Source organism: Mytilus californianus, unplaced genomic scaffold (assembly GCF_021869535.1).
Source record: "Mytilus californianus isolate M0D057914Y unplaced genomic scaffold, xbMytCali1.0.p SCAF_26, whole genome shotgun sequence".
Classification (NCBI taxonomy): domain Eukaryota; kingdom Metazoa; phylum Mollusca; class Bivalvia; order Mytilida; family Mytilidae; genus Mytilus; species Mytilus californianus.
Window position 1 is genome coordinate 3,949,249 of NW_026262675.1, and position 17,038 is coordinate 3,966,286.

The 17,038-nt window shown below is 32.3% G+C and overlaps 1 protein-coding gene across 2 annotated transcripts in view; it reads right to left on the minus strand.

The window, feature by feature from the left end:
• Positions 1–17,038, minus strand: part of LOC127732714 (C-1-tetrahydrofolate synthase, cytoplasmic-like) — a 61,743-nt gene that overhangs the window by 33,580 nt on the left and 11,125 nt on the right. Inside the window, exons 4-13 of one of the 2 annotated variants that reach the window (XM_052241897.1) lie at positions 16,698–16,757; positions 14,600–14,676; positions 14,002–14,102; positions 13,345–13,481; positions 12,748–12,859; positions 11,909–12,078; positions 4,665–4,720; positions 1,574–1,747; positions 728–864; positions 48–65 (exon numbers count right to left, since the gene is read on the minus strand). In XM_052241897.1, coding sequence (XP_052097857.1) covers positions 48–65; positions 728–864; positions 1,574–1,747; positions 4,665–4,720; positions 11,909–12,078; positions 12,748–12,859; positions 13,345–13,481; positions 14,002–14,102; positions 14,600–14,676; positions 16,698–16,757 — 1,042 coding nt within the window. The remainder of the gene's footprint in view (positions 1–47; positions 66–727; positions 865–1,573; positions 1,748–4,664; positions 4,721–11,908; positions 12,079–12,747; positions 12,860–13,344; positions 13,482–14,001; positions 14,103–14,599; positions 14,677–16,697; positions 16,758–17,038) is intronic. The other variant, XM_052241896.1, reaches the window with a different exon arrangement.

The window sequence follows — 17,038 nt, forward strand, 5'->3', positions numbered from 1 at the left end:
CTATCACCTTCAGATTTAGGCCTCCATAGAGATGACCATGGAATAACCTCCTCCAGCAGCACCACCTACAAAAATAAGGCATTTATTAATAGCATGGATATCATCTTCAGATGGAGGTTGAATTCCTCCATAGAGATACCCTGGGAATGACTTCTTTCAGTACCATCTGTACAAAATAATGGATTCAGTTGTTTGTATGATTTTAACATGCATTTGGAAATGTGAATTTTCATTCTTCTCAAAATGTGTTTGAAACATAAACTATCATCTGGCAAAATGGTCAATATATATTTAGTATTCTTGTTTCATTTATTTGATTTAAATTTGCAGGCTGAATGATGTATAACTATACCATTCCTACAAATAAACTATATAATTATAATTATAAGTAATGAATACATACTGTTTTGTGGTTGTAAAAGACTTTCCAAAAAGTATCAGTTTTAGAATTAAGTGAAAAGTATGCCATGGTCAATTAGTTACATACTTTTTCAACTAAATATTTAAAGTTTGATTTGCTAAAAAACTGTAATAGTTTATATTTCTTGCCAGATTTGAAACATTCAAATACCAACCAAATGAATTATTTACTATAACGGGTTATCAGTAACTTGAACTTCCAGATGTAAGCCTGTAAAATGCACTGCTCCTCTATTTGTCTTGTAAATTTACTTTTAATAACGTCACAAATATCAGTCCTTCAATTTAAGACCTCTAAAATAAGTACCTTTAATTCCAAAGGTAGGTCCTTGAGATGGCTGACGAACACACGCAAATACATTTTTCTTTGATTGAGCACCTAAAGCTTGAGCTAATCCTATGGTTGTAGTACTTTTACCCTCTCCTAGTGGTGTTGGTGTAATCCTGAAAATATCAAAAACTATATTTTGATTTTCAAAACTATATTCACTTATAATGCAGATTTTAAAGTGTCTAATATATGTAATTGCAGATGACAAAATTGACAACATTGTTGTCATTTTATTCACTATTTCATAAAATGAATTTCCTTTTGATTTAACATACCTCTTACCAAATCTCCTTATTTTTACATTGAAAAGGATCAAAGTGTATTTATATATTTTGTTGAACCCCATGTAGAACTGATTATTTTTAGGATGTTAAACACAGGATGATACTATAAATATAATATAGCTTTTCCTACATGTATAATCAAAATAAAAATGATCATAGATTCATCTATCTATTATCGTTCACACATATATAGTAGCTTAAATACATTTTTTTTTAAATACCCAGTGAATAACAGGACATAAAAGTGCACAATTTCATCATCTGCCATTTCACTAAATATACACAATCTATTTCAGAATCTATACTGAGTATCTTCAGGACAGCCATAGTCCTATGTAAAAGGTGTATGACACGAAGCAAAAAATTTAACTATTTGTCATTGAACAGAACAAACAAAGCCATACCAGCCATCTTCAATTATCATTTACATTTATCATTTGCACCTCATAATAGAAAATAATATTTCCAGCAACCAAATCCTTTTGAATTTTCATTATAACTATATCAAATTTTACATCGGAAAAATATGATATCTTACCCTGTTACTACAACATATTTGCCATTTTTATGGTTCTGTAATCTGTCTAGAACTTTCAATGAAACTTTGGCTTTCTTTTTGCCATAATAATCTACTTCCTCTTTCAGCAAGCTTATCTCATCTGCCAATATTTCAATGTTTTTAGGCGTCTGGGACTGGGCTATGACCAAGTCACTACCAATAATAAACAAGTATAAATATATGTACTATGTAAATATGTTGCAATATTTATACAATAACATAAACAGCCATCCAAATTTAAAATACATACAGTTGTGAAAATACGGAATTAAAATTTGCTTTATCTTACATAAATGGTTCCTTACTCCTCAACTTAAAACTGATAGAAGTAACTGGCAGTCTGATTTATTGGTGTTTGCTTTACAACCAGTGTCAAATAATTTATGAATATTTAGGAAGATAACAAGTGGAAACAATATATTAATCCTGTAGTATTCGAAGAGAAAAGTAATAACCAAATTGACATTAGAAGAATTTAAAATACACCATGTCTAGCTGACTAGGCTATTCTCCTTTCCCCAAGACTGATTATTCTAGCCTTCTATCAGATTTTTATTATTTTTATCCCTGCATGGAGCCTACTAATAGAGATGCTGTTAAGCAGAACTCACATTTTCCCATTCATAGTGGACCATTGTCATTATTTTAACTATTAAACAAGAAATGATTGTAACAGGATGCTGTTACGAAGTCTCCCAAACGAAGCTCCCATAATTCGTAATTCCCAGGGTCGCCTGACATTGGACAAAGTCCAGTGAAAATTGGTTTGGTCCAGTAAAGTTATATGCATTAGTGACCCCTGGGGACTAACCCTGTATATCATTCAAACTATCTTGGTATGACAAACCAGAATATATATGGTTTAGGGGTGGGGATCTTACAAGATATTAGAACTTTCTTAAATGGCAGGGGGTGGGGGTGACCCCTGGGGACTAACCCTGTATATCATTCAAACCATCTTTGCATGACAAACCAGAATATATATGGTTTAGGGGTGGGGATCTTGACCACTTACAAGATATTAGAACTTTCTTAAATGGCAGGGGGTGGGGGTGACCCCTGGGGACTAACCCTGTATATCATTCAAACCATCTTTGCATGACAAACCAGAATATATATGGTTTAGGGGTGGGGATCTTGACCACTTACAAGATATTAGAACTTTCTTAAATGGCAGGGGGTTGGGTGACCCCTGGGGAATAACCCTGTATTTCATTTGATGTGCTTTATCATGACAAACCAGAATTTATATGGTTTAGGGATGGATCTCGACCATTTACAAGATATCAGAACTTTCTCAAATGGCAGGGGGTCGGAATGACCCCTGGGGACTAACCCTGTATATCATTCAAACCATCTTAGCATGACAAACCAGAATATATATGGTTTAGGGGTAGGGATCTTGACCACTTACAAGATATTAGAACTTTCTTAAATGGCAGGGGGTGGGGGTGTCCCTGGGGACTAACCCTGTATATCATTCAAACCATCTTTGCATGACAAACCAGAATATATATGGTTTAGGGGTGGGGATCTTGACCACTTACAAGATATTAGAACTTTCTTAAATGGCAGGGGGTGGGGGTGACCCCAGGGGACTAACCCTGTATATCATTCAAACCATCTTTGCATGACAAACCAGAATATATATGGTTTAGGGGTGGGGATCTTGACCACTTACAAGATATTAGAACTTTCTTAAATGGCAGGGGGTTGGGTGACCCCTGGGGAATAACCCTGTATTTCATTTGATGTGCTTTATCATGACAAACCAGAATTTATATGGTTTAGGGGTGGGGATCTCGACCATTTACAAGATATCAGAACTTTCTCAAATGACAGGGGGTCGGAATGACCCCTGGGGACTAACCCTGTATATCATTCGAACCATCTTAGCATGACAAACCAGAATATATATGGTTTAGGGGTAGGGATCTTGACCACTTACAAGATATTAGAACTTTCTTAAATGGCAGGGGGTGGGGGTGTCCCTGGGGACTAACCCTGTATATCATTCAAACCATCTTTGCATGACAAACCAGAATATATATGGTTTAGGGGTGGGGATCTTGACCACTTACAAGATATTAGAACTTTCTTAAATGGCAGGGGGTGGGGGTGACCCCTGGGGAATAACCCTGTATTTCATTTGATGTGCTTGATCATGACAAACCAGAATATATATGGTTTAGGGGTGGGGATCTCGACCATTTACAAGATATTAGAACTTTCTCAAATGGCAGGGGGTTGGGATGACCCCTGGGGACTAACCCTGTATATCATTCAAACCATCTTAGCATGACAAACCAGAATATATATGGTTTAGGGTGGGGATCTTGACCACTTACAAGATATTAGAACTTTCTTAAATGGCAGGGGGGCTGGGGTGACCCCACGGGACTAACCCTGTATTTTATTTGATGTGCTTTATCATGACAAACCAGAATATATATGGTTTAGGGGTGGGGATCTCGACCATTTACAAGATATTAGAATTTTCTCAAATGGCAGGGAGTCGGGACGACCCCTGGGGACTAACCCTGTATATCATTCAAACCATCTTAGCATGACAAACCAGAATATATATGGTTTAGGGGTGGGGATCTCGACCATTTACAAGATATTAGAACTTTTTTAAATGGCAGGGGGTGGGGGTGACTCCTGGGGACTAACCTTTTATTTCATAAAATGTGCTTTATCATTTAGAACATTTTCAATTTAAAAGATTGTGTCTATCACAAACGGTTTTCAATTTATAATCATTTGAAAATTTAAAAAAATAAAATCCCATAGGGTTCTATAGTAAAACCCTCCTTTCTTTTTGCCCCTCAAAGTACCCCTTTATAAACCCCATTGCACAAACAAAACCCTGATTGCACCACTAGACATGTTAGTCTAACATATTGTGAAACCCTAAGTTAATCTGACAAGCGGTTTTGGAGAACGGGTGCGGACAAGTTAAAATTTAAAAGCGGCGGAAGAAGAATAATAATAATAATAAGAACTGAGCAAAAACAATAAGTCTTCCCAAACTTCGTTTGGGAGACTTAATTAAATACTTAATTCTTACCTAGGTACTGGAGTAACAAGCTTCAATGGGTTAAGATCAAGGTTCCATTTACCAGCCTGCAATGAAGGACTTAATTGTTTGATGTAATTTCAATGCACTGAAAAGAAAGACATCAAAACGGAAATGAAAATTTGTACCTGACCTGACCTTAGACAGTTCATATACAACAGTGCCCACCTTTCTTTTAATTAGTACTCACCGTCCTGCTATGAGGGTTTAACAAATGATTGTTAGATGGGCGTTAGCATATTAACTCACTTCTTCAATAAATCATTTACAGTGTAGTATTTTCAATAGATAAGACAGTATTTTGAAATTGATGTTCTTTGTTCAGTTATTTCAATCTTTCATGTAAAAGTAAAGACGGGTGCTAACATTTTTCTCTTGACCAAAATATAGCACTTCTGTCATGTAGAAAAATAATACTTGTTCCAATAATATCAAAATTGGATCTTTTTCTCAACAAAAATAGAATATCAGGAAAACAAATTGTCTCAAAGTCAACTAAAGACAGCTTAACATGAATAAAAAAACAGAGTTCCAATGTCCCTCGCGTTGCACATATTTTATCTGTCCAATCGTAATACAGTCGATTCCGGTTATTTGCATAGCCTATTTGTCAGACAAAATTATGCAATAAAGCGGAGTATGCTTATATCCGAAATGCCAAATTACAGGTAAAAAAACATCGATAGAACAGACGAGTAAAGGAAATCCCTGAAGAAAGATGAAAGTCTATAATCACTTACAACATATTTAATGTTGATTTATTCTAATAAAAGTTATATGTCTAGTGTCATACACGTTATTTTATTTTGTATACTTTCAATAAAGATTACAATAAAAATGAGAATGGAAATGGGGAATGTGTCAAAGAGACAACAACCCGACCATAGAGCAGACAACAGCCGAAGGCAACCAATAAACACATTTTGTTTTAGTTTATTTGAGTACCGACGTTTCCTTTACCTGGGATACGAAAATAAAACAAATTGTTCTAAAAATAGATTTGTTTCTATGACCTGTATGTACAATGTACATTGTTACGCTTTAATTAAAATAAACTGTTTAACATTACTACACAGTTTATAATCATTTTAACAATAGATGTGTAATGAACTGCCTTTGATATGCAGTATTTACAGCTTGCACAGTGATGTAACACTGTTTATCTAACCTTATTAGTTTCGTATATGCAAAGCAGTAATGGGGCCCTGTACAGGTAATTTGCTGGACATGAGTGTTTAAAGTGAGAAAATATAATAATTAGAAGTAAATGCTCTTTTCATAATTCATAAAAATATTAAAAATAAATGATTGATGTATAACATTCTTTAACGATATATAAATACCCTGTAATATTTAACATAAATGCAGATCACCCCAAGCCCAATTATGAGAGTTCACATTGGATAATGATCGATAATTAGCAGGCGTTATTGTTTTTAAAATTCACCCGAAATGTAATCTTGAGACAATGTTTGAAATCCAATCAATTATTAACAACTTTTGAGATAGAATGTTCAGTGTTTTTACAACAATTACCCGTTTGACATTTTTATGACCTCGAGGCTTAAAATAGAACATGGGAAACTTTACCTGTGTAGACATCGAGGTTTATTTTTAAATCAAATTCCATCATATAAACACAAAAGAAACTGTTTTAAAACTTTATTTAAATAACACAAAAGTAAATATGAAACAATAACGAAAATAATAATGCATTCAAGAAAATATACTCACCAAGTTGCCGTTTCCGGTCAAAAATCTTGGCAGTTTTAACTAAGCATATCTAGATGGCGATTATTTTCTATGCAATAAACCGAAAGGCCACTTGTAGAGCTATGCATATAACCGGATAATTTAACATTAGATGAATGGGAAATGGTTTTGTGCAGGAGAAAACTATGCAATTAACCGAATTATGCTATAAAGCGGTATGCAATTAAGTGGAGTCGACTGTAACTAAAAAAACTTTTATTTTTTTGCTCTTTAAAACTTTTTACAAATATCTTAGAGAAATGAAGGCTTGAAAGCAAATACAATGCAATTTCCTATATAATTAATATTTCCAAGGGGCAAAACTCTTTTAAAAATAATTGATTTGCACTGATTTTTCGAACTTCTACAAACCATTGCTGATATAAACTTATGATATAAGTTTCATAAAAATTTGGCAAGAATTGTACACATGAGAGCGCTAACAATGAAATTTTCAATGTAATTAATATTTCCAAGGGGCAACTCTTTAATAAAATGCTCCGCTGGGCGCAGCTTGATACGACCGCAGAGGTCGAGCCCTGAACAGTTGGGGCAAGTATGGACACAACATTCAAGCTTGATACAGCTCTGAATTTGGATTCTGATTAAATATTTGACACAGCATAGGTTTCTGACACAGAATGAATGTGGGCTTAGAACTTAAATTTTTTTAATTTACCTATTATGGTCCAATATCCACAATCTAAATACATGGTTAGATTCAGCATATCAAAGAATCCAAAGAATTCAATTTTTGATGAAATCAAAAAAAGTTTAATTTTGGACCCTTTTGACCTCAATGTGGACCAATTTGATAACGGGGCCCAAAAATCAAAATACATGGTTAGATTCAGGATATCAAAAAACCCCATATATTCAATTTTTGTTGAAATCAAACAAAGTTTAATTTTGGACCCCAACTTGGACCAACTTGAAAACTGGGCCCATAATCAAAAATCTAAACACATGTTTAGATTCAGCATATCAAAGAACCCCAAGAATTCAATTTTTGTTGAAATCAAACAAAATTTAATTTTGGACCACAATTTGGACCAACTTGAAAACTGGGCCTGAAATCAAAATTCTAAATACATGTTTAGATTCAGCATATCAAAGAATCCAAAGAATTCAATTTTTGATGAAATCAAACAAAGTTTAATTTTGGACCCTTTTGACCTCAATGTGGACCAATTTGATAAAGGGGCCCAAAAATCAAAATACATGGTTAGATTCAGCATATCAAAGAACCCCATATATGCAATTTTTGTTGAAATCAAACAAAGTTTAATTTTGGACCCTTTGGACGTTAATGTAGACCAATTTGAAAACTGGACCCAAAATTAAAAATCTAAATACACGGTTAGATTTGGAATATCAAAGAACCCCAATAATTCAATTTTTGATGAAATAAAACAAAGTTTAATTTTGGACCCTTTTGACCTCAATATGAACCAATTTGATAGCGGGGCCAACAAATAAAAAATCTAAATACATGGTTAGATTCAGCATATCAAAGAACCCCTTATATTCAATTTTTGTTGAAATCAAACAAAGTTTAATTTTGGACCCCAATTTGGACCAACTTGAAAACTGGGCCCGAAATCAAAATTCTAAATACATGTTTAGATTCAGCATATCAAAGAATCCAAAGAATTCAATTTTTGATGAAATCAAACAAAGTTTAATTTTGGACCCTTTTGACCTCAATGTGGACCAATTTGATAAAGGGGCCCAAAAATCAAAATACATGGTTAGATTCAGCATATCAAAGAACCCCATATATTCATTTTTGTTGAAATCAAACAAAGTTTAATTTTGGACCCCAACTTGGACCAACTTGAAAACTGGGCCCATAATCAAAAATCTAAACACATGTTTAGATTCAGCATATCAAATAACCCCATATATTCAATTTTTGTTGAAATCAAACAAAGTTTAATTTTGGACCCCAAACTGGACCAACTTCAAAACTGGGCCCATAATCAAAAATCTAAACACATGTTTAGATTCAGCATATCAAATAACCCCATGTATTCAATTTTTGTTGAAATCAAACAAAGTTTAATTTTGGACCCCAACTTGGACCAACTTGAAAACTGGGCCCATAATCAAAAATCTAAACACATGTTTAGATTCAGCATATCAAATAACCCCATATATTCAATTTTTGTTGAAATCAAACAAAGTTTAATTTTGGACCCCAACTTGGACCAACTTGAAAACTGGGCCCATAATCAAAAATCTAAACACATGTTTAGATTCAGCATATCAAAGAACCCCAAGAATTCAATTTTTGTTAAAATCAAACTAAGTTTAATTTTGAACCCTTTGGACCTTAATGTAGACCAATTTAAAAAACGGGACCCAAAATTTAAAATCTAAATACAGGGTTAGATTACCCATATCAAAGAACCCCAATTATTCAATTTTTGATGAAATAAAACAAAGTTTAATTTTGGACCCTTTTGACCTCAATATGAACCAATTTGATAGTGGGGCCCACAAATAAAAAAATCTAAATACATGGTTAGATTCAGCATATCAAAGAACCCCATATATTCAATTTTTGTTGAAATCAAACAAAATTTAATTTTGGACCACAATTTAGACCAACTTGAAAACTGGGCCCGAAATCAAAAATCTAAATACATGTTTAGATTCAGCATATCAAAGAACCCCATATATTCAATTCTTGTTAAAATAAAACAAAGTTTAATTTTGGACCCTTTGGACGTTAATATAGACCAATTTGAAAACTGGACCCAAAATTAAAAATCTAAATACACGGTTAGATTTGGAATATAAAAGAACCCCAATAATTCAATTTTTGATGAAATAAAACAAAGTTTAATTTTGGACCCTTTTGACCTCAATATGAACCAATTTGATAGTGGGGCCCACAAATAAAAAATCTAAATACATGGTTAGATTCAGCATATCAAAGAACCCCATATATTCAATTTTTGTTGAAATCAAACAAAGTTTAATTTTGGACCACAATTTGGACCAACTTGAAAACTGGGCCGAAATCAAAATTCTAAATACATGTTTAGATTCAGCATATCAAAGAATCCAAAGAATTCAATTTTTGATGAAATCAAACAAAGTTTAATTTTGGACCCTTTTGACCTCAATGTGGACCAATTTGATAAAGGGGCCCAAAAATCAAAATACATGGTTAGATTCAGCATATCAAAGAACCCCATATATTCAATTTTTGTTGAAATCAAACAAAGTTTAATTTTGGACCCCAACTTGGACCAACTTGAAAACTGGGCCCATAATCAAAAATCTAAACACATGTTTAGATTCAGCATATCAAATAACCCCATATATTCAATTTTTGTTGAAATCAAACAAAGTTTAATTTTGGACCCCAACTTTGACCAACTTGAAAACTGGGCCCATAATCAAAAATCTAAACACATGTTTAGATTCAGCATATCAAATAACCCCATATATTCAATTTTTGTTGAAATCAAACAAAGTTTAATTTTGGACCCCAACTTGGACCAACTTGAAAACTGGGCCCATAATCAAAAATCTAAATACACGGTCAGATTTGGCATAACAAATAAATAAATGTGGTCAAAGATTTTACAAATCTAATGCGCCATACTGTGCAATTAAAGATTACTTCTTGAAATATTTCAATATTTGAAATTTGAAAAAAAAAAAAATATTTGAAGAATAATTCTTTTTAATTTCTGAAATCTGAAATGAGAAAAAAATGACCCCCACAATTTCTTTTTACCCCCCTACCCTCCACCTTTTCCCCCAAAAAAAATTCTTTCCCTCAAGATATGGTCATAATCTCAATTCAAATTTCCAATGGAATTTGCAACTATAATTACCCATTTAAATTTACCATAGTGCTAACTTAATCTATTTTATAATAGAATTTAAAATATGGCGTCAAATCTTTCATATGGATTTTTTTGTAAAAAAAAAAAGATGCAACATTTACAGATATTTTTACTGTTCTTCCTTTATAAATATGCATTTCTTTAAACATAATTTAAAAGCAGTGTGAGGGAAGTAATCAAAACGTTGTATGTGGATTACCTCCCTTACACTGTTTTAAATTGTCTTAATTGTTCATTAACCATTACTTTATGCATAATTTAAAAGCAGTGTAAGGGAGGTAATACAAATGATGTATTTGATTTATCTCCCTTACACTGCTTTAAATTATGTTTTGTACTAAAGTATTTGTCCATATAAAAATGCTTGTTTTTTGCCCCTTTTTTGGCCCCTAATTCCTAAAATTTTGAGGCAATTACCCCCAAAATCAATCCCAGCATTCCCTTTGTGATATGGAACCTTGTGGTACAATGTCAGAGAGATCCATACACTAACACACAAGTTATGTATGGAAGTTACAAAAATGCTTATTTTGGCCCCTTTTTCCTTAACTGTTGGTACCATAACCCCCAAAATCAATCCCAACCTTCCTTTTGTGGTATTGAACCTTATGGTGAAATTTCATAGAGATCCATTCACTTAAACTAAAGTTAGAGTGCGAAAACCAATGTGTCTTCGGACAACGACGACGAAGACGCCGCCGCCAACGTCATACCAATATAAGATCGCAAAAATTTTTTTGCGGTCGTATGAAAATAGTTGATCAGCACTGATTTTCGAACTTGTCTGAAACATTGCTGATATAAACCTATGATATATTTTATAAAAATCTGGCAAGAATTGTACACATGAGAGCGCTAACAAGACCAGATGGACAGACAGATGGTATTTCTTTGTTCCTCACAATGCATCACATTAGATATATAACATGTGTAATCATGGATCTGCCATTTAAGGCCTGTTTAATGTATTGCTAATTTTGATTGCGGCAACAGAGAAACTATAAAATTCTGTCCCTATCCTTACTGTGGTGTTATCTTCTATTCCACACATTATTTCAAATTTGACCTTTCTTGCTGCTCTTTTTTTAGCTATTCTCTCTATTATAGTTTTCCAGAAAATAGGCCAAAAAAGGTAAAATTGGTAGATATAGTCATTTAAGGGTTTAAAATAGACAATATGTTACACTTTTGCCCCTGTCAGATCTCTCTATCACACTCAAAATAATAGACAATACTTGCATTTCCCCCAAAATTCTATTTTTAGCCTTCACTTCCATTTTGCTTGCTGGTGGGATCATTGGACACATTTTTTAAAGACTAAATACACCAAGGATGATTGATTCTATGTTTGGTTCAATTAGGCCCAATAGTTTCAGAGAAGTAGATTTTTGTAAAATATAACGGACATAAACCAGTGACAACAAGTCACTAATGGCAATAGATCACACTGGCGCTTTGGGTCAGTGTAGCAAGAAAAAGGGTTGTCTAAGATATCAACATATTTAGTTCATTTTCATTTTGCAGCCACAGTTAGTTTGTTCTGACATTTTTATTACACAATAGTCACATTAGTTTATTCTTCTAGCTGTCTTCCATATATATATAAGGTATATTTACCACACATTTTGCAGCCATTTTCCTCGCCTGTTCTACAGTATTCTGCAACAGCATGGCTACTGTCATTGGACCTACACCACCAGGAACAGGGGTGACCCATGATGCTACTTGTTTTACTTCATCAAAATCGACATCACCAACCAGCCTCTTTCCAGACTTCTTTGTTGCATCTAAATAACCAAATATAATACAGTACACTGCTGTGGTTACCTTCTTTATATTTACGTATTTAGAAAAAAAATAATGTTAACCTTCAATGTTCAAGTCCTTCAAAGTTTTTGATTATTATAAGATATGAGACATAAGAACAAAATTCTACATTTTAGAGGGGATACAAATTGATCTGAACTCATATACCTTGAATGTGATGCTATTGTTGCACTGGAATCTTATACATTATGCAATGCCATGAAAATGCCTTAAATTATTCATTTCACTCTTGTGTAACTTCAATCCTTAATGGAACTTCAACTATATAATTGGTTTCTATTACTTTATTCTCTTTATTTAGAATTTTGTATGCCTTTATACTACTTAAATCTTTGTCTGAATGTTTTTCTGGCTTGTTTTTTAATTTCAATATTTCGCTAAAAAATGTTATCAAAATTTTTAGTGAAAGGAAAGACCAGAAATTAATAATTAGCACAAATGTAGATGACATACAATTTTTTTATATACCAATTTTGTACTTTATAAGAAAGTCATAGTGATGAAATACTGCACTGCCATCATGAGTTTCTACAAAATGAACATAAACATAAAACAACCAAATTTGATTGCTTAAATGAATAAGTGCTAATCTATTATTATAAATATTGTTGAAATATTATATTCTATACCTGGAATAGAGTTGATACCACAGTCTATAACTACAGCTCCTTGTTTGATCCAATCACCTTTCACCATTTGTGGTCTGCCTATGCCTACTACTACAATATCTGCTGTCTTAACCTACAAAATATTTTGAATATGCATCAAACATATTTTGTAGATTCAACACAAGATCAACTACAACTACTATTCTTAAGTAAATGAAAAGAGAAGTATTCTCTGGCATTTGTTCAGAAATTTAATACATGTTTTTGTATTCTCAATTCTAAATGCTAACTGTGAAAATTATAATTGGGTTAAGTTTATCAATCAAACTGTCTTCCCCAAAAACAATTATTTAAGATGAATTCATTATATCTCACTCCAATACCAGTATGAGTTATATCATTATTTTTTAGCAAAGAACATTCCCATGCTATGGGAGACAACATTAGATCATTCAGAATTTGAATACAATTTTCCATGAAAATTCTGCTACTTTCCAAACATTAAATACCCTTCATATTAAAAACAAACTACATGATGCACATTTCATCTCATTAAATTTACATCAACTTCTGATATAAAAGTTACATTATAATAGTATTGAGAATTATCTAACTTACAATATCAGGTAAATTTTGTGTTTTAGAATGGCACACAGTTACAGTAGCATGGTTCCATTTCAACAAATCAGCCATAGGAGATCCTACAATTTTACTTCTACCAACTACAACAGCTGTGGCACCAGCAATTTTCACTCCTACAATTTTTTTTTTAACTCTGTCAAATTTCAATTATTAGATCCAAGAATGGATTAAATAAAAACATATATTCAAATTTTTTTAAAGTCATTCCAAAAAATATTGTGCATTTATCTTTTTAAAAATCATGGACTTAAAGAAAACAAAAAGTGATCTGTCCTTTGAACATGTTGATGCACAATTTAGCAGTTTAAGTTTCATAGACATATTTCTAAATATGAATTTTGAATAAAATGACCAGCAGAATTCTTAGCTTCGTTCTAATGTCCAAAATATTTGAAAAATTTGTCATTTGTGATTATGTTTTTGACTTTCTTCACTTCTCCAGTCTTTTACCAATATCTACATTTTTAGTATTGGGTAAAATTGAAGTGTTGGGATTTTCATCACTTGGATAATAAATTCCAAATGACTCTCGAGTTTGCAAGTATCTTAAATGAACTGGAGTTTAAACAAGAATAAAGTTTGATTGAGTGTCCTGAAAGATGCAACTTATTATCTTAAGATTTCTGATCTTACCTGATCTTCTGATGAGTTCCAAACATCCTTTAGGTGTACATGGTAAAATACAGCTATCTAAATCTCCTCTAGACAATTTACCAGCGTTAATCTGATGTAATCTGTCAAAATAAAATAAAACGTTTCTTTTATATTTACTTTTACATATTTGGTTTCTTCTATTAGATATACTTGCAGGTCCTTTTTTAGTACATATTTCTGGCTGAGTGTCAATCTTAACTAATGCTAGAAAAAAACACAAATTTCTTTGCTGTGAAATGATTTCAGTCAAAGTTCAATGGTAAAGTTCTTCTGATATAAAAATCCTTTACTTTTCTATATTAATCTAATCATATCATCTTTTTTCTATCCTACACAGTTGATTGTTTTAACACATGCCTACCATAATACATACTGTCATTTATATTCAAAATGGCTGAATATTTTGAATGATTTTTTGGTCTGATGTAATTTTTTATAAACATTTTGTGAAATTTCATTTCTTCCACATTTTTTAAAAGGTAGATGCAATACCTATGCATTACTGAAACCCTGTAGTCACTTATTATTTTAAGCATGCGTATGAGAAAGGGGATCCCATAATTATTTCAATTCTTACCCATCAACATCTTTTTCTGGTCTGACAGCATTAGTTACAAGGTGGGAATCTATTTCATTTTCACTATCTAAAGGGAGCTGAAAAATAATCACCAAAATGTTGGGATTTTCATCACTTGGATAATAAATTCCAAATGACTATCGAGTTTGCAAGTATCTTAAATGAACCGGAGTTTAAACAAGAATAAAGATTGATACATTAAATTATTAAAAACAAAAACAGAGATTTAATCAAATCAATAGGTGAACTCAAAATTATAACTGATCTTAATATTTATTTAAACAAAAAAATTGTGGTTATAGTGAAAAGGGGAAATCTGTTCAAGAAGCAAAACATTTGTCAATATTGTTTCAATGTAAGGACATCATACGTAACTACATAACTATTGACCAAACTTTATGTAAATATACTGATAAAATATCAATGAAATCAACATTTATAAGGAGGCTTTGTAAGATATGGTTGCCATGACAAGATCATTTAGGAGCTGAAAAAAAATGTGATAGAAAAATGTACCAGTGTCACTGATGTGTAAAATGTAGGTTATGAGATTCCTTTCTATATAAAGCCCTTGCAATCACTTCCTAAGTTCAACAATTGCAGAACTTTAGAAGGCAATTGAAATAAAAATGGTAACAAAAAACAGTGCAACATGAAATACAAGTTATGATAACATTTCCTTTACAAAGCCCTAACTTTATATCAACATGCAAAAGTTTCTCAGTATTCTAGCAGACATAGTGACCATTATTAGTTGAATGCTTAAGGACTTCATTTGATTCTCACACAAAGTTAATAAATTGCTTGCTGAGCACAGCTGGATACGACCGCAGATGTCCAACCCTGAAAAGTTGGAGCCAAAATGGACACAATATTCACGCTTGATACAGGTCTGAATTTGGATTGTAATTAAATTTTTGACACATAATAGGTTTCTGACACAGAATAACTGTAGTCAAAGAACTTCAAATTGGTTATATGATTTTGAATTTATATTCAATTTTTGCTTTTGTGCAATACACTATGCTGTTGAATATTAACCCCCAAAAACAAAATATTTGAAGAAATTTTCTTTTAATTTCTGAAATCTGAAATGAGAAAAATTGTCCACCCCTCCAATTTTTTTCACCTCCCCCCTTTCCCTTACTCCAAAAAAAATTCTTTCCCTCAGGATATGGTCAGTATCTCAATTCAAATTTCTAATGGAGTTTGCAACCATAACTACCTATTTAAATACATCATAAAAGTCTTAAAATATAAAATGACATACATAGTCATGGCTAAAATTAATATTAATTAATAGTAACTGTTAAAAATAAATTGACAGCTAATCACCTCAAGACAATCATCGTTTCTTAATACATAATTTACAAGCAGTGTAAGGGAGGTAACCAAACAATGTTCTTTAAAATTGATTTGGATTACCTCCCTTACACTACTTTTAAATTGTCTCAATTGTCTTTTAACCAGAAAAACCCTTGTTTTTCCCCTTTTTTTGCCCATAATTCCTAAATGGTTTGAGCCATAACCCCCCTAGGTCAATCATAACCATCCCTTTGTAGTATGGAAACTTGTGGTATAATTTCAGAGAGATTCATACACTTTAACACAAGTTATTGTCTGGAAACTACAAAAATGCTTATTTGGGCCCCTTTTTTGGCCCCTCATTCCTAAACAGTTGGGACCATAACCCCCAAAATCAATCCCAACCTTCCTTTAGTGGTTATAAACCTTGTGTTAAAATTTTATTGATTTCTATTTACTTATACTAAAGTTATTATCCAGAAACCATCTGTCTTTGGACGACGCTGACGACGACGAAGACAACGTGATACCAATATACGACCAAAAAATTTTTAATTTTTGCGGTCGTATAAAAACTGCAGGTAGGTTAAATTTTATGGAATTAACAAAGTGTGTTTTCTTAAATAAACATGATAAATCTACGTTATCTTAGTCAAATAAATACAACATGATTTTGAAAACTGGAAGAAAAGATCCTCCTCATTTTATGGTGACTTGCAACAAGTAAGGATTAAACTTAGCAAACAAAAAATGCTCAACTATATCATTGCAAGGATTGAATTTAGTAAAATACCTGAACAATCATTCCATGTACAGCAGGATCAGAATTCAGACTTTCAACAGCATCCAAAACCTACAAAAATAATAGTAGCAAAATAAAGATGAGTTTCTTATGGCCGGTCTAAAAACATACAGGGACCACTCTTCAAATCTCAATTATGGGTGGTGTCAACTTTGTTTTTGTACTTTGAAAATGTAAGTGAAATTCTAAAATTGAATTAATACATTAAATACATTAACTTATTTCTAATTCAAAATATTTTGATATACAAGTAATAATAACAAATAACAAATAATCCTTTTCTTTCTGCATTTCCTCATTTCAGCTTGATAATGTTATATTGGGAACAAGAT